At 36.5% G+C, this 27908-nt stretch overlaps 2 protein-coding genes across 2 annotated transcripts; both read right to left on the bottom strand.

The window, feature by feature from the left end:
- Nucleotides 1-2038: 2038 nt before the first annotated feature.
- Nucleotides 2039-9672, bottom strand: LOC107777009 (organelle RRM domain-containing protein 6, chloroplastic-like). Its single transcript, XM_075252793.1, has 3 exons — nt 9308-9672; nt 5348-5417; nt 2039-2167 (listed from the first exon to the last, which is right to left on the bottom strand). Exons 1-3 carry the CDS (start codon nt 9670-9672, stop codon nt 2039-2041), a joined length of 564 nt encoding a protein of 187 aa, XP_075108894.1.
- An 11068-nt stretch (nt 9673-20740) lies between these two features.
- Nucleotides 20741-27560, bottom strand: LOC107777006 (transcription factor TCP2-like). The gene is made up of 3 exons (XM_016596969.2): nt 27399-27560; nt 25090-26871; nt 20741-21118 (listed from the first exon to the last, which is right to left on the bottom strand). Exon 2 carries the CDS (start codon nt 26407-26409, stop codon nt 25135-25137), a length of 1275 nt encoding a protein of 424 aa, XP_016452455.1. The 5' UTR covers nt 26410-26871; nt 27399-27560; the 3' UTR covers nt 20741-21118; nt 25090-25134.
- Nucleotides 27561-27908: the final 348 nt, after the last annotated feature.

Genomic DNA, 27908 nt, shown 5'->3' with positions numbered 1-27908 from the left:
AAAGCAATTAATTAATCAATTAATCCTAAAATATGAACACAAAACCTAATATGCAATGCATGAAATTTTTTGACAATTTTGGTCATTTTTCATGATTTTAAAAAATTAAACGTGCACATAAATGTAAACAATTAATAAAATCCTATAAAATTGAAAACAATTTGAAAAAAATCTATATTTTTAATTTTGTAGGAGTATTTTTTAATAGGGAAAAAATCACATGCTCATACTCACGTTTTCTGTTGTTACTTAATAGTTCATCTAGACGCCATACAGCGATGCGTTGATAGCTGGCTTGCCCGATTATTGCTCGGCCGGCCAACTTATGTGGTGTCTTCCGTCCCGTTGATGTGCCTTGATATTGTGGAGTATCATGCCACCGAGCGGGTACTTCACCAGTTTGGTCGTCCGCAGCTCGTACCGACACCGCCCACTTGGCATACCACACATTTCCAGCAGGATGATCGTTCCAGGGTGGACGACGCATATTTGGCATGGCTAAAGGAGCAGATCGATACTTGGGATCGGCGATTTAACCTGATTCCGCCCCTTCCCCCCTCTCCCTTCACTGAGTCGGTCGGATACTGAGCATGATTATATAGGCTGGTACCGCAGCATTACCCGACTTTTCATCGGGAATCTCATTCATCGAGTTGGTGGTCGGCACGTTCCATACATCGGGAGGCACGAGGCACTGGTATGTTATTTGATATTCTTACTTATAACTATAACCTAGCATTCCGTAATTTATATTGTACATGTTGTAAAGGCTATTGGCCTACATTTATTCCACCAGTTAGGACTGCAGATGCAGCAGCATGCCGGCGAGGGAGCGGCCATTTTGCACGAGTATGGCGGGCAGGTTATAGAGCTAGTTGCTCGGACACTGCAGCGAGCCCGAGAGGATGAGCGCTTAGTACATGACCCTGTTTATGTGGTGCCAGAGCACTATTATCGAGGTTGGGTTGTCCCACGAGGTAGGGGAGCATGAGGCAGGGCTATCCTACGGGGTCATGGGGGCCGGCGAGGAGGTGGTACCCAGCAAGGGGGCATTGAGGCACCTGTTGAGGATGTTGGAGTTGATCTGCTGGGTGACCTCCATCAGCCAGATGAGCATCACAGCACATGCCGTCATTCGGCCTTCAGCTGCCGCTCACTCCAGTGACTTCGCAGGTGACCCCATCAGATCCATTGTTGATCACGAGCACGAGCATTACCGAAGAGGATTGGGATTAGTACTTTTCAGGCCCATCGACCGTTGCTGAGGATCAGCCGACCCGATATGTGGATAGTGGGCGCCAGCTGAGTTATAGCTCATCATTGATGGGTGCTGGGGATCTTTCACAGGCACAGGTATATTTGTATTACTATTAAATTTAAATTTATTTTTATCTCATTGATTCACCATAAATAACTTTATAATTTTCTTATTAAGGCTTCATCCACACCAGTCATGGAGGCCACTTTGTGCGATGCTGACCTGGATGCGATGGATTCTAATATTCAGGAGCCCGACGAGACCATGGAAAGACAATTTAAAATTTTTTTGACTTAACACATACATTACTAATATATATTTTCATATAGTAAGCTGAGTTATTCTTCTGTAGGTTGCTGATGGACCAACGACCCTTCTACCGTTCCTGCCAACACTATTGATGATCATATTGTCGTGCATCCTGCGATAAAGAGGCGACATGATGAGGATGATCCTGATAGCGTATCCGGGTGGGATGAGATACACCTTAGGCCAGCGACTACATTGGAGCACACAGGTTGTGGGACACATTGATTTTTTTTTGTATTTTATGTAAATAATAACAATAATTTTTTATGTTTACATTATATGCGCATTATGTTTCCCCGATTCTTCTTTATTTTAATACTACAACACAAACACAAACATAGCAACTTAACATAATTTAAATTCAATACAACTAATGAAAACACATGATACAGAAAATATAAAGATAAAGTACTACACTCAACACATACCTGTCATTGTTTAGTCACGACCGCCTAGTATTCTTTGCTCCAACTACTTAAATTTCTCTTCCAGCTTACTTTTTTCTTCTTCCGCCTCATTTAGTTTCTCCTTCAACACTGCAATTTCTCGTTTCATTTCAATCTCATCACGTTTGTATCTTTTGTTCATATCATGATAATACTGCAGAGATCGTTTGTATCATTCCTGCTTACAGGGTTCATAAAAAAACCTCAAAATTGCAAAAATTTCTGTTGTTGCCTCCAAACCTGTTTACACACATCCAGTATATGCGTCCAACATGACCATCCTCCCAACAGTCCGACACCATACAACGTTTGCCACAATAGCACATTGGTACATAAATGCGTTCAGATATTTGTTAATAAAAAAAACTGCTTTATGAAAAGTGTTGCTATTTGTTTTGGTTAAGCGCAGATAATAACTAAAATTTGCTAGTTATTTATAGGTAAGGCAACACACATAACATAGTATGTAACCGCGCTATGCTTCGCGTGCTAATGATTCTTTACAGTACAATACAGTTTTTCGAGGCGAGTAGTTTTTGCAGAACGACAACTTTATTAGCTCGACAAGACAACACACATAACATGGTATGTAATAGCGTTATGCTTCGTGTGCTAATGATTCTTTACGGTATAATACAACTTTTATAGAATGACAGCTTTATCTGTTCCACAAGACAATACACATAATGTGGTATGTAACCGCGATATGCTTCACGTGCTACTGATTCTTTATGGTACAATACAGCTTTTCCAGAAGACAGCTTTTGCAGAACGATAGCTTTATCAGCTCGACAAGACAATACGCATAACATTGTATGTAACCGCGATATGCTTCGCGAGGTAATCATGATTTCGGGTATAAGAAAGCTTCTTTAACTGAACCAAGTCATATGTATCTCAAAGACCTTTTGAATAAATATTACAACATCCATTAAAAAAATGCCACTAACATTTAACAAGTGGTTCAAAAAGAGGTAAAAGAGTAAAGATAGTTCAAAAGATCCCCATAGATCACGTCTTAACACTATCGATCCCTTCCTTGAAAAAAATATGCTAGGTTGCTACACTGACTTGAGTGATGACACTAACTTGAGTGATGACAAGTGGTATAGTTGTTTAAATGGGTTTATGTTAGATTGTTGTACTGAAGTATTAATGTTAAATATCAAAAAAATATAACAACAATGGAAACATAATTTTCTTTCATACATTCTGCAAGATAAACAAGTACATACACTTATTACAAACACATTATGAAAACAGAACACTACGTGTATCCTTAATAGTTGGGCACATTAGATGAACTTCCACCAGGATCTGGATTACCACCGCCACCCAAACCAGCTGAAGGACATTTACGATGGTTGTGTCCTGTTTGCGAGCATATGCCACATTTACGCGCATAAACGGTATAACCAACATCCATTTGATTCTGTATACGTGTTCTTTTTTGCACTTGTAGTTTACGCAAATATTCCTTGATACACACCATTTTAAATGGTTCCGGTGGCCAATAATGCTTAGCACCCACTGGCTGCAACTGCCTACTATATGTGTTTAAGTATGCAGCAACACTGTATTGCTTATCAACATTGTTGGTTGGCCCTAAACCTGTATGTTGAAAGTACTTGATGACATATGAGCACGGTATATGGTAGATATACCATTTCCCACAAGAATATAACCTACTGGCTTTATTTACGGTGTGTATATTATTCCCCCGATTTTAATAGATAGTGATGCGAACTTCAAAAAATATTGCTCGTTAGAATACTGTAAAAATGAATGCCAATGTGCTCGCCTCCTGTATTTCTCAAATCTTTTCATTGGTATTGGCATAAATTCAACACCCCTCTCCATCAATTTTGTTGCACCTCTATGCCTTTCAACATACATCTCTGCCATCTATTTGAATGACATTCGCATTATGGCAGTGACAGGCAATCCACGTGCAGACTTCAATAACCCGTTGAAAGACTCTAACACATTTGTAGTCAGGGTTCCCGATTGTCTGTCACCATCCGCATGCAATGTCCACTTGTGAAGCTCATATCGCATCAACCAATGATCGGCTCTTTCGTCTTCCTGCTGGACCGATTCCATGCGCCTCCTGAATTTGCACTCCTGGTGATCAGTTGCAGCCATCCACATTAAATCATGTAAGTCCTTGTTGGGATATTTCTTCTAGAAATTGGCCTTCAGATGCCTCACACAGTAACAGTGGTATGCATACGGTTCCTGACATTCAAGCAAATGCTCTACAGAACTTAATATGTTGATCAGATATTAGACAAATACCTGAACGTTGTTTGATAACGTGCTCCTTCAAATGGTTCAAAAATAGCATCCACATCTCTTGGCTTTCATTGGCACAGATGGCAAAATCTAGGGGAAATATTTGTCCATTGGCATCTACTGTAACGATGATCAACAGTTTAGTATCATACTTTCCATAGACATGAGTACCGTATATGGATATTACCGGACAACAATGCACAAAACCATCAATTGCTGGTTTAAATGCACAGAACACGTTCTAAATATATATTCAGGTATTCCTGTACTCCGCTCAAGCTTCTATTCAACAACAGCCCGGGGATGACTTATCCCAATCACCATAAATAATTTCAAATGCACATTTGCACCCGAGATATGCCTTTCTTTTGGTAATAGTACACCCATATTGTTGGTGGACATATGTAATACACTATTTGATCTTGTACATTATGGACGCTTCAATGTGTGGAATCAGGACAAGAGAAATCAAGTCAATATCCAAGTTGAAGTGATTCCCATTGAATGTGTCCATTTCACAAATGTGGGTGCCAATATATTTACCCACTTTCCACATGTTTATTTTATTCTTGCTCGCATACAGTATCCTATGATAACCCGTAAACCATCTATGGCAAACAACCTTGTATACATCCGGACTTGACTCCCATACCGTCATCTCACGACACTCTTTTACGCTGTACATTTTCTCCGGCCTGCTTAGGCGTGCTTTATCAGGAAAAAGCATGCCTTTTGCCAGCACCGTTGGTCTAGACTCATCCCACATTTTTGTCCGAATTTCGTCAAAATCCCTTGTGAGGGCATCCACATCCAGCATACTTGGCAAATAATCAAGGTAGGGAATATGCCTTGAATGAAACGGTATGTGGGACTCGTACACTCTTGGTCTAACGGGAGGTGGAGCATGTTCCCTTGTCAAATCAGGTTTGACATTCTCTTCCTCGTCATCATTACCCTCGTTAGGGAAGGGTGTGTCATCTCCAGACTCATCGGTATTGTTGTCATAATCACTATTATCTTCTTGACTCTGCCCATGTACCAAATCCCGAGTAAATACGTCGTCTACAGGCAACTGAGTGAGGATAGGGCCATCAAGTTGCTCATTTTCACTACACAAACAACAGAATAATAAGCTACTCAAATTGATAAATACTTTACATATAGCTATATGACTTCACTTACAAGTTGTAATGTGTTGACATTCCATGATGGACATTATCCTATTGGTGATGACTCCCAGATAGACCAACATGATCCAAAACACCAAAACTATGCATATTCCAACTGGGCGTTGGTTCATAACTTGTAAAATTCATATCTAGACGGTACCCTGTGGAATATATGAGTGTTAATACAAATTCAATACAACAAAAATAAACATTGTAACAAAAAGAAAAATTCATGTTTACCAGTCGTCTTGTGGATTATGTAAAGTAGGAGAGAAATTATTTTCTCACTTCTCGTTCGCCCGTGGAGATAAGTTTATATCCGGCCAAACTCTTTCAACCGGAACCTGTTCGGCTAAAACTGCTCCAAAATAACCACCCGATTATTGAGGGTTATCCCTGCTTTGTGCAACCTCATTATTGTGAACGTCTTCAACCTTCACGTATATTTGCAACATTTTTATCAAAATAAATTCCTGGTATTCATTCGGAGTCCCCAAAAAATCTCTCATAGTTTCATCATTCTCGATTTAAACTCAGCGTAACAAACAACCCCTTGTGGAGTCACAAAATACGGATATCTTTTGGTTATTTTAAGATTCACCGAACGCTTGCTCACACTCATTTTACTACATAAAACGATATCGGTCTATCGTACTCCACTGTAAGTGGCAACTTAACATGACTCTATGGATATAAACTATAGTTCACTGAGTTATTCGCTACCACAATCTCACCCCCCCCCAATATAATGAAACCCTTACTTTTCGTTCTTCAGACATTATGAAAAAATGCTTGAGAATTTAACAAGAAGAAAAATTTAACAGGAGTTGAGAATATTTCTAAATGGATTTTTACAAAACCCTTAACGCCTTTAAATAAGGCAATACCCAATGTGGGGGTCGAATTTTTTGAAGTAAAATGCGTTTTAAAAGGGTTTACCCATTTGAATTATTGTTATGTTAGTTAAGAGCAGAAGAGTTATTGGTGGCCCACAAAATAGGTAAAGCATAGTTTGAAAACGCATTTTATATAAAACGTGGTTTTAAAACGCGCTTTACCTTAAGCGGTTTAAAACCACGTTTTATATAGTTTGGTCACTAAATTTTTTTCCCACTTATTTTAGTATTTTGAGTTCAAAAAGACCCCAATGAGATTCTGAAGTCTGAACAATGATGTCGATCCAGTTTGACATGGTACAGACTAATTTTTTCTCTTATCCGTAAATATAAGTAAGATCTATTAATAGTTGGTCAATTGTACGATAGGGCTTCTCATCTTTATGACATTGTCTCCCCCTCTTGCGTATAAACGTATCCTGACTTTTTACTTTGCTTGCTTCTGACTTTATGAATCAAGTTTAGTAAATGTTGTATCTATCTTTCTTCTTCTCTATATTGTGTAGTAATTAATTTGTGTGCTTTTTATTACGTATTAGCCATTTGGGATCCTCTTTATCATAAGTAAATTTAGAATTTCTAGAATATGAGTGTACCACCAAAGAAAGGAGCAAAAAGAAAATATTAAGTGGGAATTGATGTTGGTTTCTCTGATTAATGAGAAATTTTCATAAAACACTATCTTTTAGTAGTAATTAGCCATCTATAAATACAGTTTGTTATATTACGGATTATAGATACCTTTTCTGTGGTTATAAGATATATTTGATGTATTTAAGCTATTGTATTCATGAATACAGTAGCAAAAATAGGCGTGAATCATGGAAGTCCAGCTAATCAATTGTTGTATCCGACTGTATTCATCGCATGAAACATGGGATTACAACTGGACAGATTACTGTATTCGACTGTATTCACGGCGTGAAACAGGGAATTACACTGTTTTTAAACGGAAAGTGTATCAATTAATATAATAGACTCCTAATATAACTCAACAAACTCAATTATAACACACAAAATTTGTATTCCCGGTTATAAAAAAGATTCTCAATCGAAAAATACCCCAAAAATATAGCAATCTTCAGAGAAAATATATAATACATCTGAATAAATTATATTAATTAAAAAAAATATATGAATACATTCGTGTCATATAGCGAGACAGTGAATACAATGAAATACATAGAATACAACGGGATACATTGAAAAATAATGAAAAAAAAGACAGTGAATATAATGAAATACATGGAATACAGCGAGATACATTGGATTACAATGAAAAAAAAGACAATGAATACAATGAATACAATGAAATATATGAAAATACAGCATGATACATTGAAAATACATTGAAATATATTAACAGAAAATCAAGTTGCTCCGCCCCAAACTCTGTCGTCTTTGCTCAAGAACAAACCCTAATTTCCGCTTTGTAGCCAAATAGTCCTTCCATCTTCAAAGATCTTGCAGAACGCTAATTGAACCGGAACTTAAAGAATATTTAATCGAAACTTAATTGGATTCTTGTCTAGTTATCCGCATAATCTGAAATCCAGGCATCAATGAAATATAAATATGTGATGAAGTTAAGCATTGTAAACTTGGTGAACCTCAACAACAAATAATCACCAACGATTTCGTGGATTTGCTTCGGCATGGTTGGGTCTTCGGGTTAGGGTTTGTTGTTGATGTGCTGCTGGTCACTGGATTTTGAAGGATTGATTAAAGTAAAGCAAAGAGACGATGTCGTTAGAAGGAGGAGGAGAGCTGAAATTTTAATGGGATGGGGGAAGAGAATGGGATGTATCAAAGTAGAGAGAGAAAGAAAATAGTGTAACTGAATAGCGTATTTAGTGGCTTCGGATTAGGAGGTAACCAAAATTAAATATTTTGATATAAACCTTAAAAGGTATCTACAGAATATAATTTTTTAAAATGGTATTTATTTAAAATAAATAAGGTGTTAACCTTTTCTATATGAGGTAAAAATTCCAATAATAATTTAGTATTAACTATATTGTACAAATAAATCCTAAAAGTCAAGAGTAAGTTTTCAAAATAATGTGTTGTAAAATAAAAATATACATAAATACCTAATTTGGTGGAAAGACTATAAGTGCACATGCGCCATAATTTGAGAGTGAATCCGCTCTTGCTCATCATCTGGATTGCCAGGAAGCCACCAACACAATCTAAAAATGATTTCGACGCTTTCTAGTCGTCTACGTGGGAAAAGGCCCAAATACATATCCAGCCCAATTATTTTCCCACTTTCAGAGAGAAAATTTACATCCAAAAATGAATCTAATAGGCTTTAAGCAATATTTATAGAAAGATGCTCCATCTAAAATCATCTCTTCATGTATGTTTTTATTTTTGTTTCAACATTCACCTAGAAAGATTATTCAATATATAGGGCATCTGATACTATAGACCTCAGAGGTAAATTCAAAATTTGAAACGTTACAGGTTCAACTTTTATAGTCTCGCTACTGAACCACTTGTACTTTTACAATGATCTGTTCGGAATTTATTGGTAAAAACATGCTAATTGATTGAACTCCACATCATTCATCAAATAACTGAGCAATAAAAAACTATTACTATTAAAAACAAAAACTATACAAACGCCACTTCTTCCAAGTGCTTTGCAAAAAAAAAAAAGGGTGATTTGCAAATCATAAAGTTAATTTTACTGTTCTCTAGTGAAGGACTAAATTCTAAATATTAATGTGATCTATAAAGCAAGGATTTCAAGATTTGTATATATTCAATGAATTTTTAAGATAAATATAGGATTTGAATCAAAGCTACTGGGTTTAGCCTAACCTATAGTCCGCACTCCGTCAAAGCTACTGGGTTTAGCCTAACCTATAGTCCGCACTCCGGCTCCGCCCCTCAACTTGCGTATAGTTAGTTTGGTGATTTGAAAACCTGCAAAAAGTTGACAATCTCATATATTTTGGTGAAATTTCCTTCTGATTATAAGCTACAGGACGAGGCCTTGGTGTTGCCATTGGCGAGCTATTAGAGGGCTTGTTTTGCCCAGAAATAGCAAATTTTAATGTTTTACTGTAAAGTGTGACTGAACCAGAAAAGAGTTTCACAGCATAATTTGCAATCTGCTCCGTCTCATATTTAGCGAAGGCAAAACCTTTAGGCTTATCATTTTCCTTATCACGAGGAATGTATAAGTCAACAATGCGCCCTGCTTGAACTAAAATATCATATAATACACGATCGCTTACTCTCTCATCCAAATTTCCAACATAAACAGTGCAATTAGGGGTCTCAGCCATGGGCGGAATTCAGGAGGAGAGAAATTAAATACCCAATAGATTCACGCAAAGTACCAGAATGTTTAATTAGTAGAATAAAACAGAGATTTATAAATAGGTTTTAATTCTAATTACCTACTTCTAGATGGTTTAACATTCAATTTAATGAGATTTTGCCGCGTGTAATTGCATAGGACCCTTTCTCCTGATTTGAGTTAATTAGGGAATTTTGACCGTTGTGGAATGGGAAATGGGTTGGGATGGGATCTCTCCCTTTTTTATGAGGTTTTGGATTTGAGATTCGTAATCATTAAAAAAAGATTACTCGTTACGACGATTGAGTACATTTAGGGGAGCACGTGATTTTTGCCTCGCATGAATTACTCCTACAGAATCCCTAAAATTAGGATTTTTTTTTTATTATTTGGTTTTTAGGAATTAATTGCTCAATTTTTGTGTTTGTTTGCATTTTGTGTGCATATTTAATTTTATTTAAATCATGAAAAATAGCAAAAAATATCACGCATTGCATTTAGGATTTAATTTTACATTATTAGATTAATTAGTAAATTAGTTTGTTTTACGAAAATGGAAAAATCACAAAAAATAACTCGTTTTTGCATTTTAAATTTTTGAGCTTCGAAATTTGGTAGTTTTCTTTAATTGGGTATTTAATTAGTTGTGGTAATTATTATTTAGAGTTATTAATTTAATTTGGTAGGATAATTTGTATTAGGGATTAATTTAGGTTTTATTTTTAATTTTTGAAAAAAGGAAAAAGATTTTTTAAAATAAAAGAAAAATTGGAAAAGGGAAAGAATTGAAAGGGTCCGAATTTTGGGCCAGAAATTTGAAAATTCCCAAGCCCAATTCAATTACATCTGAAACCCGTTTAAAACTGGCCCATGACCCATGTCACACCCGGTCCAGCACTCCCCCGTCCAAACGACCCCGTTTTGTTAAATCGCGATCTCAATCGTCGATGTTGCTTGATCAGACGACTGAGAAGTGGGGTCATGTTATATATCTGTCCTAAGCCTGCCCTCCCTCTCCCTCAAACTCATCTATCTCATCTCACCCCCTCTCTTCAGAGACAACCCAGAAACCCTAGAGTCGCCCTAATTTCCCACCGACTCAAGCCGGCGGCGCAACCACCAATCGACCCCAAACTAACACCAAAGAACCTCCGAGCCTTCCTCGTCCCAAATCTGTCACTCTTTTCCCTCGAATTCCCCTCAAACTGCTCGAATATTGGATCACAAGAAAGCCCTAATTCTATAAACTCAAATCCAACGGGCCTTTTGAAGATTCTAGGCTGTAATGACCTTTACTCATGTGTTTTCACATGAAAACATAAGGTTGTTCTTGTCAAGAAATCGAATGAGTTCTTCAAGTTTGTTCAAGTCCGTCCTGAGCCATTGTAGGTTTTTCTTTTTCAGTTTTCTTTTGCTAGTCTTCTTTACTTTTTCTTTCATTTTTACCTTTCATTGCCATCTGCTTCTCCCTCTTCTTTTGAACTCTTTTGTTTTCCCAGTATTAGAGTCGTCCTTTGCATGCATGTTAGTTTTCTTTTCTTTAATTAGTGTAAACAATCCGTTATTATTTAGTTTCAATTTCATTAAATTATTTGTTCGTTAGTTGAGTTTCCAAAGGCTGCTTGAATTGCTTATGTTTTTTGTTTTGCTTCAGTTAATTTGGTTCTGATTGTATTTGGGCCTGGGGTTCATGCCTTTAGATTCAGACTCATTGTCTGGGTTGGGTTTTGAGTTAATTCAACCCATGGTCAACTTGACCCATACCGTTTGGTCTATTTGGTTAATTTCAGGGGGCTGTAGGGGTAATTTGGAATTTAGCCTCAGGGAATCTTACAGTAACTGCCTTAGGAAGCTTCTTAGAAAGCTGAAAATAGCCTAGCTTGGCTAGCAAGTCAGAAAATGAGGGATTAACTAGCAAAGAGAAAAACTAAGAAAGGTCTAAAGTGAAAAAACTAAGCCCTTAAGGCTACCCTAGTAACTTGCCTATAAAGGCATTATTACTTGAGGCTCAATTCAGATTGGAAAAAAGAGCTGAGAAATACAGAAAAGAGAAAACGGCTAAAGCTGAAGGAAAAATCACTGTTCCAATGCTTATCTTGTGTAATTTCTGAAGTTCTCATTCCCTGAAAAGGTTTTCTTGGTTAAGATAGTTCAAAAATAGATTGAAATTGGGTTTGGAGGTTTGGTTTTGAATTCTGTTATTTGCTCGAGCGAAGGCTGCCTTTTGTTACTTTTGAATTCAATTTGGTTGAGCTGTTTGCTGTGGATTGTTGTTCTTTAGCTACTGGTTCCTTACTCCTCTTCTCTGTTTTCTTCTACATCCAGGTACATATCCTAGAGTTAAGCATGTAACACAGTTCATGAAGTGTTTTGGTTGAAGAGAAAATAGGGATTTTTCCTCTTTATCAGATGTTGTTTCTTCTTAGTTTCTTTTTTTTAGTTTGCTTTGTCGATTTTTAGCTCAACATGTTTTCCTTCTTAGTTTATCTCAAAGTTTATATCAAAATTCTAATAGGACTCTTATGCAGCACATGTTAGTTTTGTCTGTTTAATTCCTGAGTTCTGCTTGTGGTTGAAATGACCATTAGTTTTTAGAGTCATGCATATCTTTGTTCAAATTGTTGAAGGTTTTGTTAAGAATAAGGTTAATATAGTTAAGGTTAAACATTATGTTGAAGGTTGAAGCCATTTAGTTTGTTTTATATTGTGGGTTTAGTTCTATTTGAGAATGGTTAAGAGAGGTGCTTGATCTGCAATGTTAGTGATTTTAAGTTGATTTAGATAGTTGTTACATAGCTAAATGTGTAGTGAAAATCAAGCATGTTTAGTTATATTTAGTGTGAAGTTTGAACAAGGTTTAAATTCAGTAACCTTTTCTATTCAAGTGATTTTTAGGCAGTTGTGTTACTTCATCAGATTTCAAAAATTACTTTTCAAAAGCTTTTCGTGAGATATTCTGAAATTTTATGCACTTATGCTTCGAATAGCTCAAGTCATTTTTAATTATGAGAATGAATGACGGATATTATGATGCCTCGAATTCAAATGGGGTTTTGAAATTGTATTTTGGTCTTCAGGGATTCGATCCCTAGGCAAGACCCATCGTTGCTCTCCTTTCTTCCAGGACTGGGCCTAATTCAGGCCCAAAGCCTTGAAAGCTTTTGTCGTAATCTCTGTTTCCCTTTGGTTTAATAGTTTAAAAATGAAAATGTGAGTGACTAGCCTCCGAGTAGAGTTGTGAATTCGAACTAAGGACCTCTTCATTGTTTGAAACCGTCATTGTTTGAGTTTGGGCTTGACCTTGGGTTCAGGCGTGATTGTCCCTTTTAAATAAGACTTGGGTCATTCCTCTCTCGTTGGGCTACTGATCCATTTGGGGCTGGGTCGAATCCCATTGTTTAAGATAACTAACTCTTTCTCACATAAGCTTTTAGTGGTTTTGAGTAACACATTTAATTGCACTTAGCATCTAGCAAATTAAGCTCGTTAATTAGATTGGAAGTGAGCCATATTAGTAACACCAATAGTCACGGCCCATCCAAATTTTAGTTTGAATATCCTTAAAAAATTGAAATGGAGGTGCGTCGCGCCAAATAAAATCTCCAAATGCGTGGCCTTCATTTAACTATTTCTTTAAAATCCTTAGAATTCGAGGTGCACCATTTAGCAAATTTCTATGGCCTTCTCTAAGTTAAAAAATGCGTAGTCACTTTAGGCGCGTTATTTTAATAACATTACCTTCCTAAACTCGGGTGTACATTTTGTGTGACCCAAATCCAAATCTCAACAACGTTGAATAAGATGTGTTTCAGATTGCGGGTGCATTTCATGTGGCGCAATCCAAAGACATGTTTTGAACGATGTTAAATCTTCTTTAAAATAATTAAAAGCGGTCAATAGTTTCTAAAAATTGTATAGGTTAAAACATGTACTAAAATCAGATAATAGGCCAATTATGATAGTTTAAGCGACCGTGCTAGAACCACGGAATCCGGGGGTGTCTAACACCTTCCCTTGGGTTAACAAAATTCCTTACTCAGAATTTTTGGTTCGCAGACTTCAAAAGAAAGTCGAAATCTTCCTCGATTTGGGATTTAAAATAAACCGGTGACTTGGGACACCAGAAAATAAACCATCCCAAGTGGCGACTCTGAACAAAAATTGAATAAATAATCCCATTTCAAATAAAGTCACTTAAAGTGGAAAAACTCCCTTGTACTACCTTCGGGTGTGTAAAAAGGAGGTGTGACACTTAGGAGCCGTTTGGTAGGATGTATTAGGGAAAACAATATAAATATTAGCTTTGGTATCATTAGTCACTTTTTGGTAGTTTTTTCCAACATATTTATAACTAATATCATATAAATACTTGTGTTAGTTATACACCCTATTCAATATTATTCTTATACATAGCAAACCACGACATTAACAATACCATAATTTTTAAAATGAATAAGCATGTGTAAAGACAACTCAGCCCTTTCAAAGTCTTTAATACACAAAACTACGGGTGTTCATAAAAATCCGAAAAATCGAACCAAACCAAACCGACCAAAAAACCGATACTTTTTGGTTTGGTTTGGTTTTGGTTTTGAATTTTAAAAATCGATCAAATTTAGTTTGGTTGTAGTTTTAATAAAAAAAAATCGAACCAAACCGACTATAGGATTAGCTAATCCGAAAAAAAACCGAACCAAACCGACTATAGGATTAGCTATTTCAAATTTATTATTACATTTATATAAATGTATATTTTTATACAAAGTTTCAAAAAATTTATGGTAAATGTTAATAGTTTGCACTTTTAGTATAGTTCTTTACCTTTACATTCTAGTTTGGTTGGTAGTTTTCTTTTGTTAAGTGTAAGAATTCATTTCGTGTTAAAAATAATATATTTTTAATTGAGTCCTTAAATTATTCATTACTATTTGATTAAATTATTATCAATATATCTTGGTAAATATTAGATTTCTCAAAGGGCAATTAATTTGATAATTTTACGTTGAAAATGTGGTCGCCAGAATATGTGTTTGGAAGTGTATGTCTTATATTTAAGAAAAAATCGACAAATAACCGAAAAAATTGAAAAACTGAGTAAACCCGACATAAACCGAATCGAAGAAAAACTGACTTAATTAGTTTGGTTTGGTTCTAATATTTGAAAAACCGACTTACTTGGTTTGGTTACTTTTTAGGGAAAAACCGATCCAAACCGAACCATGAACACCCCTACACCAAACTAAATAATGGATAAAAAATAATCCCAGTATAATGACAGAATAAGAAGAGGATAGATTGAGAAAATTCTCTTTTCTGTATTGAATGAATGAAAATAGTGCTGTACAGAACGATGTTTATATACAACAAGAATGGAATCTTCAAAATAACCACTTATGCTACGTGTCCCTAATTTATTAGCTAAGCTATAACAAACTAAAGGATAAGTACAAATAAGCAAAATAATATTTACAACCTAAATTTAAAAGACTTCTCTCTACAGCTTTCTCATTGGCCCAAGACAAAAGAGGTCCAAGACGAAAAAGGCCCAACATAGAAATGAAATGGCTGGAGCCCAATTTTCCAAACCCATATTATGTTGTATCGTTCAGACATATCTTTCTTCAGACAAGAACTAACCTAATCCCTTTTCTTAGAGACTTTGAGAACCTTCTCCATTAAGACTCCATTGTTGCCATTTTCATCTCCAATACCCCTTCTCAAGTTGGAGAGGGATGAAATTACTCCCAACTTGCCTAATAATCGGTGATGAAAACGGCCAGTAAGAGGCTTTGTGAACAAATCGGCGAGCTGAGAAGAGGAGCAAACAAATGATAGTGAAATCAAACCTGCCATGAACTGCTGACGATAAAAATGACATTCAAGCTCTACATACTTCGTTCTTTCATGAAAGACGGGGTTTTTAGCTATGTGAATCGCGGCTTGGCTGTCAGAGTGAAGAGGGACCGGAAGGGATATTGGAATAGACAAATCATCAAAGAGCCTGACTAACCAGGTAAGCTCTGCGGCTACACGCTGCATGGATCGATACTCAGCTTCTGCAGAGCTGAGAGAAATTGAGGTCTGCTTCTTGGATTTCCAGGAAATAGGAGAAGATCCCAGCAAAATGTAGAACCCACTGACAGATTTGCGCGATTTTGGGCATATGCCCCAATCGGAGTCACAGAAAGCCAGCAACTAATACGAAGGGGAAGAAGTCATGAATAAACCAAGACCATAATCCTTTGATAAATATCGAAGGACACGAAAGGCTGCTTGCATGTGAGAAACTCGTGGATCCTGCATATATTGGCTTAGATGCTGCATAGTGAAGGAAAGGTCCGGCCTTGTATGAGTTAAATAGTTCAACTTTCCCAACAAATGGCGATACAAGGTCGGGTCTTTGATAGGAGCACTAGTTTTGGCCAACAATTTGATAGTGGGATCAAGTGGACAAGAAACGGATGGCTTGTGAAGACAATCAAATTCCAACAACAAATCAAGAGTGAATTTCCGCTGAGTCAGAATTAGTCCCTCAGATTCACGCAGTACCTCCATTCCAAGAAAATAATGTAAGTTCCCTAAATCCTTTATTTTGAATTCCTGATGTAGAAAAACTTTCAAAGCATGTAGCTCCTCTAAATTATTTCCTGTCAAGAGTATATCATCGACATAGACGGACACTATAGAGATAGAGGAGTCAGACCTTTTAAAGAATAGGGAATAATCATTGAGAGAATGGGAGAAACCTTTAAAATTAAGAGCTGCTATTAATTTAGCATACCACTGCCGGGATGCTTGACGAAGCCCATAAAGTGACTTCTTTAACTTGTAAACATGTGTAGGAGAAGAAGGAGTGAACCCAATTGGAAACTTCATGTACACCTCTTCATTTAAATCCCCATGCAGAAATGCATTATTCATATCTAACTGAAAAATTCCCCAACCTTTCTTAACTGCTGTAGCTAGAATACATTTGATGGTGGTCATTTTTACCATTGGGGAAAATGTTTCATTGAAGTCTATCCCTTCTTTTTGATATCCCTTCTAACTACAAGTCTAGCTTTGAGCCTTTCCACATTGCCATCAAAGTTATGCTTCACTTTATACACCCACTTGCACGGTAATGCCTTTCTACCAGGAGGTAATTTCATGACCTCCCAGGTGTGATTGAGCTTAAGTGCCTGTATCTCTCTTTCCATTGCTTCCTACCATCCTGGGTGATGGGATGCTTGGGTATATCTGGTTGGTTCTTGGATAGAGGATAGGGAATTTAGGAGATGTTGGTTGGATGTAGATAGGTTATTGAAAGGAAAACTAGAAGGTGTTACAGGTGATAGGAAACAAGAACCACTTACATCAGTCAATTGAATAACATTGCAAATGTAGTCCTTGAGGTAAGGGGGAGGGTTGTATGGCCTTGAGGATTTTCTAATAAGACTGTCCAACATGGGTTCAGTAGCTGAAGGTGAAGCAGTAGGAATATGAGAGTGAAAGATAGAAGAAGAAGATGGTGTAGGACTGGAAGGTGGAAAATCAGGAATGTTTTGCACAGGAGGATCTTTATTAGACAGTTCTAAATGTTTAGTAGCAGGTTGTGGTAAATCAGGGGAGAAGGTAGGAGAACTGGACATTGGTGCAGTAGGTAAAAAAGAGTCAGTTGATCCCTTGGATGTGATGGAGGAAAAAGGGAAGAATTCTTCATGAAAAATAACATCCCTAGAAACAAAGGGCTTTAGAGTGCTAAGATTGAGAACCTTGTACCCCTTCTTTCCATATGGATAACCCAAGAAAACACAAGGTATAACCCTTGGTTGGAACATTGTTCTATGATTTGAGAGAGTAGAAACAAAACATACACACCCAAAATACCTCAAATTAGAGTAACTAGGTTTGGATTTGAAAAGAACCTCATAGGGTGTTTTGTAAGAAAGGACCTTGGAAGGAAACCTATTGATCAAGTATGTAGCAGTTAGAACACAATCCCCCCAATAAGAAATAGGAAATTTTGATTGGAAGAGCGTGGCTCGAGATGTCTCTAAAAGATGCTTATGTTTCCTTTCCACAACCCCACTTTGTTGTGGAGAAGCTACACAAGTAGTCTGATGCACTATTCCCTGTGAAGAAAAAAAATTAGACTGCAGACTCCCACTCCCTAATTCAAAAGCATTGTCTGACCTTATTGTCTTGACCTTGGTATTGAACTGTCTTTCTGCCAGCCAAAAATGACTTAAGAACTGGAAATGCATTTGATTTTGTACTTAGTAGATAAGTCCATGTTCCTCTACTGTAGTCATCAACAATTGTAAGAAAGTATTTGTAACCATCATAAGTTTGGTTGCTATAGGGCCCCCATGTGTCTATGTGAATTAGCTCAAAAACTTTCTTTGTGGAAATAGAACTAGTGGGAAAAGGGAGTTTGGACTGTCTAGCCATTGGACAAACGACACAAGGCACAGAAAACTTTGAACAAGAAGAAACAGGAATAGTAGATATATTTCTCATATTACTCAATGGAATGTGACCCAGTCTATAGTGCCACAATTTTTCTTTTACATAGGGATCTGAAGAACTGAAACAAGAAAGTAAAACTGGAACAAATTGTTTGTCAGTGAAACTCTTTCTAGATACAAAACTACTATTGGAAAGTAAAAAACTCTTGGAAATGGCAGCTGTTGGCCTTGATTGAAGAATGTGGAGACCACTTCTCTCCTTACCAATCTCCAGAGGGCTCTTCAGAGAAGGGCCCTGCAAAAAACAAGAACTAGAAGTAAAAAAAAGTGGATTACTAAGTTGCTTACATAATTTGTGCACAGATAGTAGATTGTACTTAAAAGAAGGTATATATAACACATTGTGTATTACTAGATTAGAGAAAAGAGCTACCGATCCATAATGAGTAACTAAAACTTTCTGAGAATTAGGAAGATTGACTATTCTAGGCTTGATTAAAGGCTTGAGATTAGAAAAAAAGTTCTTGTTATAAGACATATGTTCTGAAGCATCACTATCTAGTATCCATGAATGACTGTTGAATTGAAAGAAACATGTAGGTGACTTAAAGAATTTGGGTATACCAGCCTAGTTTGCCCTTTCAGTACCATCAGAAGTATTGCCTGCTTGTTGTCCCATCTTCAACTGTTGAAGAAGCTGAGTTACATTCTCCTGGGTAAGTGATTTTCCTTCTGAGATTCCAAATCCCTGTTCTCCTTCTTCATTTGAGATTAGAGCATTGTTTGCCTGGACTGGTCCCTGAAATTTCCTTGGCTTTGTGAATTTGAAATCTGCAGGAAAACCATGGACCTTATAGCACATATCAATGTTATGTCCTGGCTTCTTGCAGTAAGCACAAATTCCTGAACTCTTCTTTACATCATAGGACCCCTTCTGTCCTTTGGAATCACCATATTCCTTCCCAGATGCTTGGTTTGTTACCATGAAGGAACCAGACTCCCCTGAATAGGCAGGTACAACATGAATTTCTCTTTGTTTTTCATCTTGTATGACCAAAGAGTATGCCCGCCCAATGGAAGGTAAAGGAGATGACAACAATATGTTGCTCCTAACTCCTACAAAGATTTCATTCAAACCCATAAGGAATTGCAAAAGTCTCTCATCTTGATGAGCCTTGATACTCTTTGCCTTAGCCCCACAATCACACTCACACACACAATCAGAAAAGGTATTGAGTGCATCTAGCTCATCCCATAATCCTTTCATCTTAGTAAAATAGGTTGAAACACTCGAGTTACCTTGCACCATATCACTTAATTCTTTTTGTAGTTGAAACAACTTTGCTCCACTTGCCTGACCAAACCTATCTTCCAGGTCATGCTACAGATCTTTTGCACTCTGTGAGTACAAGACACTCTCAGCAATTTCTTTGGAAAGTGATTGAGGAGCCAAGAAAGGACCATGTCGTTGCATCTTGCCCAAGCTCTTTGAAGGCCAGAATCTGCATCTGGAACAACTAGGGTTTCATCAATGAATCCTAGCTTGTTCTTAGCGGATAAGGCTATGACTACAGCTCTCCTCCACCCACCATAACCTCTGCCATCAAACACTGAGGAGACCAGGTTCATTCCTGGGTAGTCTGAAGGATGGAGGTAGTAGGGATGAGCTGAATCAACTAAACCAATACCACTAGAACCAGCAGATACAAAAGCTGCTGGAATAGGGGGAGAGGAGATGAGTGTATCAGTGGTTTGTGAATTTGTTCCCATTGTGAATGAGAAAAGAAGATGAATTTGAATAATAAAAGAAACATGGCTTGAAGCAGATTAGCACTGCTCTGATACCATGACAGAATAGGAAGAGGATAGATTAAGAAATTTTTTTTTTCTATATTGAATAAATGAAAATAGTGCTGTAGAGAACGTTGTTTATATACAACAAGAATGGAATCTTCAAAATAACCACTTATGCTACGTGTCCCTAATTTATTAGCTAAGCTATAACAAACTAAAGGATAAGTACAAATTAACAAAACAATATTTACAACCTAAATCTGAAAGACTTCTCTCTACAGCTTTCTCATTGGCCCAAGACAAAAGAGGTCCAAGACGAAAAAGGCCCATAACAGAAATGAAATGGCTGGAGCCCAATTTTCCAAACCCATATTATGTTGTATCGTTCAGACATATCTTTCTTCAGACAAGAACTAACCTAATCCCTTTCCTTAGAGACTTTGAGAACCTTCTCCATTAAGACTCCATTGTTGCCATTTTCATCTCCAACATATAACTAATCTCAACATTACTAATACATCTTATTCAGTATTATTCTTATACCCTACGAAGCGACCCCTTATAGCATAAAAAATCAAGATTAAACTAAAGCCTTTTTGAGATTTTACACACATAAAGATGCATAATATAATTAACTCAAAATCAACCAGAGGCTGCTAGCTAGAAATTATCATTTTGAAGATCATCTACAACAGAGAACAAAAAAATGCGGGGCAGTTCAAGTTGGCAAAATCCAGCATCTTAGGTTAAAAATGTTGTCCTTCTGAAGCAATGTTATGCACAATTTAATGCTGACTCATAATTAGGTGAGGTAAAAAAAAAAAAAAAGCACTCCAATCAACAATCAATTACGTCTCACAAGAAATACACAAATTGGTAGGCATACATCCCGGAGTTTCAAACCTGTGCACCAACTGCTGTCAGGGTAACAACAACAACAGATCTAGTGTATTCTCACAAGTGGGGTCTGGAAAGAGTAATGCGTACGTAGACCTTACCCCTCCCTCTACCCCTACCCTGGAAAGATAGAGAGGTTGTTTCAGATAAACCCTTAGCTAAATACAAGATTAAAAAAAATAGTACTCAAAATGAATAATGCAGAATGAGGATTTAAGAAGCATAATAAGCCTGTCGAAGAGAAAAACATGCTCCCTTTGGGACATAGTTGTAGCTTCCATCTTCAATTGCCTGTATCAATTATGAGTAACAAAAGCCAATCAGGTGCGGAGCAATAGTTTCAGATAACAGTAAAAATGATTTTGAGAAAGTAAAGGAAATATATAAACCGAGCCTACTCATCCAATATGAATTATGAGAACAATAATTCACATAAAATTTGGATGAGTAACCACTTTGACCTGTAAATATTTGACATACAAGTCTGAGTAAAGTTTCCTCAACTCTAGATATAGCCTACTATTACACAGACCAACAACAACAACAATTCAATAAAATTTCACAAGTGGGATATGGGGAGGGTATTATGTACGCAGACTTTACTCTTACTTCGAGGGAATATAAATATTGTTTCCGATAGACCCTCGGCTCTATTACACAGACCATGATACACAAATAATGTCACCATTTGATAGAATTGTTATCCATGATACAGTACATGAAAAACTAGGCTAATGAAAACAATCAACACTAGAAAATCTCTAGTTAGAGTTACTAAGCAAAAAGTGAGTCCAACAGGCTGTGTGCACTAAATTTGCCTAGTATAATTTAACATGCATCTCATATGTTGTGCATCTTCTTTTATCTTCAAGGTTGCAAAAGAATAAAAACATAGGGTTGTCAAATTATAATGGAAGAATGATGTTGGGTGCATGAACAAAGTCCCACATGGAAAGTAGAAGAAAGAAATGATCTTTTTATAAGGAGTTGGATACTCTTAATTGTATGAGTTTTTTTTGGTTTGGCCCAAAGCAGACAATATCATACCATATTAAGAGTGTCTTTGGACCGTTTTAGCCCAATAATTATATCAGAGCCAATAGTTTGGCGGGATGAGTATGGAGATGGCGGAGTGATGACGTAGGACACGACATTGTGTTTTTGGCGGTCTACGAGTCGGTTTACTACCTTTACCCGTAGCTTCAAACACGCATACACATAAAGATTGCATACTCACAAATGAAAGAACTCAAGTTAGTATGAAACATGCAATGTAAGCATAGCTAGTTAAACTCTAGCTTGCACCAAATTCTGCAACTTATTAATATGTAAACATATTGAATGTGGATATTTTACTCAAAGATCAATTGTTTACATGGAAACAAAGTAAAATTGGTTATATTAATTTCAAGGACTTCAATTTTCTCCACATGTTCTAAATAAATTTAACTATTTAAGCAACATGGAGTACTTCTTGCTCTCTATGAATTAGTATGTTCTTCAAATGAGGATAAACTCCTTTATTTATAGCAAGAGAACCATGACTTCCAAGTTTGCGATAGGAGAGATGATGCTATAGCAAATATCATGGCAAAGTTATCTAACCACACATTTCAAACTTGGTCCCTAAATTCAATTATCTGTCAGTCAAAAAAAAAACTTTGGTTGGAAAAATAGGCTTATGCCTAAGTGGAATGGACTCCACTAAATGCAAAAGAAATAATTATATTACAAATGTCCACCTTGGTCTAATTTTGACTAATATAACAAATTTGCTGCACCTCTCTGTAAAAATCCTTGTGGACTATATCCTAACGAATTGGTATAAAAGCGGAATCTAAGCAAGTTACTTTCATCCTAACAAATTTGGATGTGCTTTATGTAGCTAGTTCGCGTAAATTCTCATTTGAGAAATTTATTATATTAGTTAAATTAGGCCAAGATGAAAATTTGTAATATGCTCATTTCTTTTGGCTTTAGTAGGGTCTATCTACTCTAGGCATAAGCCTATTTTCCCACAAAAGAAAACTTGGCTAACAGGTAATTAAACTTTGGGACCAAGTTTGAAATGTGTGGTTAGATAATTTTTCCATAATATCAAACCTCATGTAGCAAGCTTGGAGGTCATGGGTCTCTTACTATAAATAGAGTGTTTCTCATCGTATGGAGAACACACCAATTCATAGAGAGCAAGAAGTATTACAAAAGTGTCACCTTATGTAATTTGTAATAAAGAGCATGTTCTTGTTTTGCTTGTGTGAATTTCTTTGTGAGTGTTTTCCGTGAGATTATTCTCTTGGGGTATTTGGAATTAATTAGAATATTTATCTTATTATTTGTACTCTTGTTGGTATAGTAAATTTGTTCCTCTTCGCTTATAAATGTAGGTCACAAACCACATTAAAATTTTGTTTCCTTTATTTGTTATTGTCATCATTATCAACTTGTATTGTCTTTGCTATTGTTGTTATAAGGCTGCTTAGCTAAATTCCCCGTTACCCGGCCGTCGCCAATCCTAATACAACATAAACAAATTTCACTGAGTATATTTATTATTCTCATGACTCTGATGCTTCACCCAATGGCGTCGCCTAGCAGTTGAAGAGTATAGACCAATAATCGTGGGAATCAAGATTTGAATCCCAACAAAGGCGACACTAGGTGAATTCTTTTCATCTTTCTTAATTTTGATGGAAAAGTTATATGTATATGTGTTTGAAGATAGTAGGTATACAATGGATTAGTGTAACTAGGTGCAAGCAAACTGATCAGAATTCCATAGTTATACACAAATAGCAGACACAGTCTTGAAAGGGAACATATCAATCTCACAAAAAAATTCCCTGTTTGATGCCCTCCTTAAATTCGTGTAGGAGTAAAATTACGACACATAAATTAAAACGGAGGGAATATAATATTTTCCTAGTTAGCTAAGACTCTTTTGTAAATAATTAGCTATATATATCTACCCTCCTTCCTTTCTATATTTTATAAGAGACATGCAATTGTATGTTGTAACGAAACCATTGGAACTTCTCATTCTTAAGCAAAGTTTAATTGGAAATTTTACAAGTCAAATTTTCAATTTTACTGTTAAGTAGCAACAGTATCACTACTACTGTTTCCTTACCTAAGTTATGTCTCTATGTTGTTATAGTTGGTTTTTTTTATAACCCATAGATTTTTGGAGGCCAGTCACTAATGGTTTGAAATTCAATTTATATTAAGTTCGTACACTTTTTCACTTAAAATATTATATTTTATTAGTGATAGAATATGAACTCATAAAGTGTATCTAACCTACACATCACTCGTTGCAGACACAAGTTAATGTGAAGATTTTTTTGTTTGATGAGTAGTGTCTGTGACCCAAAAATTCGAAATTTTGGGTTCACAAATTCCATTTGTCCAGACATATTCACACAACTTGTGTTAATTATGTGAGACACCAAGTGTAATATTTTTCTTGAGGCGGTCATTATAATCTTGTCTGCACTTTAACACAAAATATAGGACTAATAGGGTCTTAGGTTTTATTTGACCTAGCTAAACAAGAACTCAAAATCCATAAGCTTTCTTAACCCTAACACAAGTGCTCTTATCAAAGCAAGACAATGAGCGCCGTTGAAACTGACATGTGTTGGCTTAGTTATGGGCGTTTAAATGTTTACTGACATCTTTGTGGGACACTAACTACACAAGACAAAAATAAATGTGGATTTTAAAAAGAAGCAGCATCTCTAGTCTACAACCTAATACCTCCACCATTGTTAAAGTTCCCTTCATTCCAGCTATTAACACCTGTCACAGACATGCTAAGCAAGAAGGAAACCATATTGAACACAACAAACAAAGAGACAACTCAGCCGATCCCTAAAAGCAAAGAACACATCTCCCAATAGTCTTCTTACTAACTTTTTATGAAACCAAGAAATCTAATAAAGACATTTCATAGTACTAAAACACATTATTATAAGAAGGAAATACCCCAGGATACTAAAGTTTTATTAAAAAATAGGATAGTTTGATGCACTAAGCTCTCTTTCTGAAGGGACTGAACTATGCACTAAGGTCTCTTTCCGAAGGGGCTGAACTATGCACTAAGGTCTTGCTCTCGTCGTACGCACTTCTATAAGAAATTATTCTAATCTCGTTTACCAGTTACAAGACCACATTCTAAAGTTTTATTCAAAGAAAAAATATTCAAAAAAATGGAGTCTTTTTTTAGAAGGTGAATAGAGTTCAAGAACTGATATATTTACCTTAGATGAAGATGGGGCAGTAAAGGCACTAGCTTTTTAATGAAGTTAGTTCTTTCCTTTTCCTTTCTGATCTGAATGGTCATAGCCATTGCCATAGAAGAGCTGTAAAGGAGCATCATATAATGCAGCAGCATTAGGAGCAGCAGCAGCAGTTGCCATTGTAGTTCCAAGAAATAAATTTTGTGATCCATCTATAGGAGAAAACCTCTGGAAGTGATGAGGCAAAATAGATGGTGAAGTAGAAGAAGAATTGGACTGAAGGGTCCCCCTAGAAATGCTGAAGTTCAAATTGTACTCGTTACTGGTATTGCTGTGGCTATTGCTTTCCCCATTGGCGGTCACAACCGGGGCTAGGTTGTTACCGCCAAAGGGGAAATGCTGCAGCTCGGGTTGATGGTCCCCCGAAATACTAAACATTGGCGAAGACACCGCTATTAATGGCTGTAGAGGATTTCCCAAATAAACTTGACCCGAGAAGCCAGTAGAGTTGTCGATTGCACGAGTAGATGATGGGCCTAATAGTCCCGAGGTAAAGTATTCCAAGGGATTAGTAGACCATTGCCTCGCCGTGTTTTGGTGAATAGGACTGGTGTTACTGTTATTGTTGCTGCTGTTGTTGTTATTGTTGTTCATACCGCCTGCCAATAGCTCGGTGAAAGAAGAGCTATGGTGCATATTTTGGTGATGATGAGCAACAATAGAAGACTCATTTTCTTTCTCTTTTTCCTTCTCCACCGCCCTTTCCTTTGCTCGTTCCCTTGCCTTGATCCGACTTTCGGACCGAGAAAGTGACAATCCAGAACCTTTGCTGGTCTCAGAATTGCTACTACAAGGTTGTTGTTGTTGCTGTTGCTGGTGGTAATTCGGGTCATCATCATCCATTTCAACATCAGCTGAATCAAAACCCGGCTCAACCCCAGCACTTGACCTTTTCTCATCACTGAGCTGCTGTGCATCTGGAAACCCCTCAAGAGGCGGCAGCTCAGCAATAGAAGGAGCGGCTGCTTTCAGAAGCCACTCCACAGCCTTACTCGGCTGATCACAGCCAAGCCGGTCTTGCAAATCATAGAACTGTATAGCTGTATTAACAGAAAGGCGAACACGCCTATCTCTTAACCCTTTAGAAGTCCAAACCTTACTATGCCTATCTTTCCCTCCTGATGCACGAGATACTCTAACAATTCTTGATGACGGCCACCCATAAAGTTTACCAATATCACCAAAACTACTCTTTTTAACTTCTCCTATATCATCTTCTTCATCTTGGTAGCTGATTCTTGGAAATTTACAGTCTTGAGTTTGAATCTCCTCAATCTCCATACTACAACTTTCATGCCTTTTCTCAAACAAATTTTTTTTTCAAAATCAAGAAAACCCTACCTCACAAAAGTAGTTTCTTGAGAATAATTAAGTAGGACTATAGGGTTTTTTTTTTTATGTGTGGATTTGGGATTTAGGGTTTAGAAATGAAGAAAAAGAGAAAAATATGAGCTGGTGTAAGGGGGTGTAAGTTGGGGGACTGTATATAGACGTGGGTTTTGGATGTCCTTTGCATTGATCATGATTACAACAGTACTTTGGCTTTAATAATAAGTACTAATGAATATACACACATTTAAAGAGAAAGGAAATAATACTATGTGTTTTGTGTAAAAAGGCGTTTTTTGCGTTTTGATATATCACGTTCAGCTACAGATAGTGCTTCTTTTTTTTGCAGGCTTTCGAAACAAAGGACTGTGTATTTGTTCAGAACTCTTCTCAGCTCCACAGCTCTGTGTTATACTGTAGAAAAACAGTCAAAACCATAGCCACAAAAATCAGTAAGTTCCCCAAAAAACTACAAAATTTAAAGAAATGAGACCCCCCCCCCCCCCCAAAAAAAAAAAAAAAAAAACTAAGAGAATAGGGACACTGCTTTTATCTTTACAATATTCAGCTCTTAAGTCATGAACCTCAACATATAATTATTTAAACCTCTTAAGGTAGAAAAAACTAGTTAGTAGTAGTGATGAAAAATCTACTAACTACTACTCCGACGTTATAATTTATGTGAACTTTAATCATTTTTCGAGATTCAAACTATGCAAACTTTGACTAATATATACAACATATTGACATAAGAAATATTGCAACTAATTATAGTATTTTTCATATAATTTTCAAATATCTAAATATTAACTTTAAAATATCGCGTTAATCTAATTCAATTTAAATTTATAGATTAAAATCAAATTAACTTTCGAAAAGCGAAAACGCTTGCATAAACTAAAATAGGAGGAGTACATTTATTTTCTTTTTAAGAGACTGACCTTCATTTGAGCTGAAACAACTAGCTTTTCACGGGGCTTTAGATTTAAGCTTTAGGACAGCTAGTCCTTGACCTAAGAAGAAGAAAGAAGACTATCCTTGACCTAAGAAGAAGAAAGAAGACTAATTAAAAGAAGGCAGAGCGGAGAGCATTTTCTGTGTGTAAATTAAAGATTTGCGTACCTGAGAAATTATATTGCATAGGTTAATGCTATGCTCAAAAAGAGAAGATCAACCACACAAATAAAAGAAATAAAATAATTAAAGAATGACATATTAGCTAATTAGCTAAAATTAAAGTTAAAGCTATTTCCACTAGGAGTTATAGCTGTACCATTAATTATTAGATAAATATTAGTATTCCCCCTAGGACTTAGCTAGGTTTATAGCTATACCATTAATTAATTAGATAAAATAAATGCTCTTGTTTTCGTGTTTGTTGACTGTATGAGTGTATACAACAACCACAATAATATAGTACTCCTCCCGTGCACAATAAGTAACACATTTAT

This window comes from Nicotiana tabacum, chromosome 5, assembly GCF_000715075.1.
Source record: "Nicotiana tabacum cultivar K326 chromosome 5, ASM71507v2, whole genome shotgun sequence".
Classification (NCBI taxonomy): Eukaryota; Viridiplantae; Streptophyta; class Magnoliopsida; order Solanales; family Solanaceae; genus Nicotiana; species Nicotiana tabacum.
The sequence above is the reverse complement of the archived record's forward strand: the minus strand, read 5'-3'. Positions and strand labels throughout refer to the sequence as shown.

Excerpts from the sequence above, each read along its gene's own strand:
- LOC107777009 (XM_075252793.1), bottom strand. The coding sequence starts at position 9,672 with ATGGCTGAGACCCCTAATTGCACTGTTTATGTTGGAAATTTGGATGAG. Across the intron at positions 5,418-9,307 it reads AGATTGTCAACTTTTTGCAG|TGAAAATGAGCAACTTGATG; the intron begins GTTTTCAAATCA and ends TTGTTTGTGTAG. Across the intron at positions 2,168-5,347 it reads ACGTATTTACTCGGGATTTG|TATTATCATGATATGAACAA; the intron begins GTACATGGGCAG and ends CGATCTCTGCAG.
- LOC107777006 (XM_016596969.2), bottom strand. The coding sequence starts at position 26,409 with ATGGAGATTGAGGAGATTCAAACTCAAGACTGTAAATTTCCAAGAATC.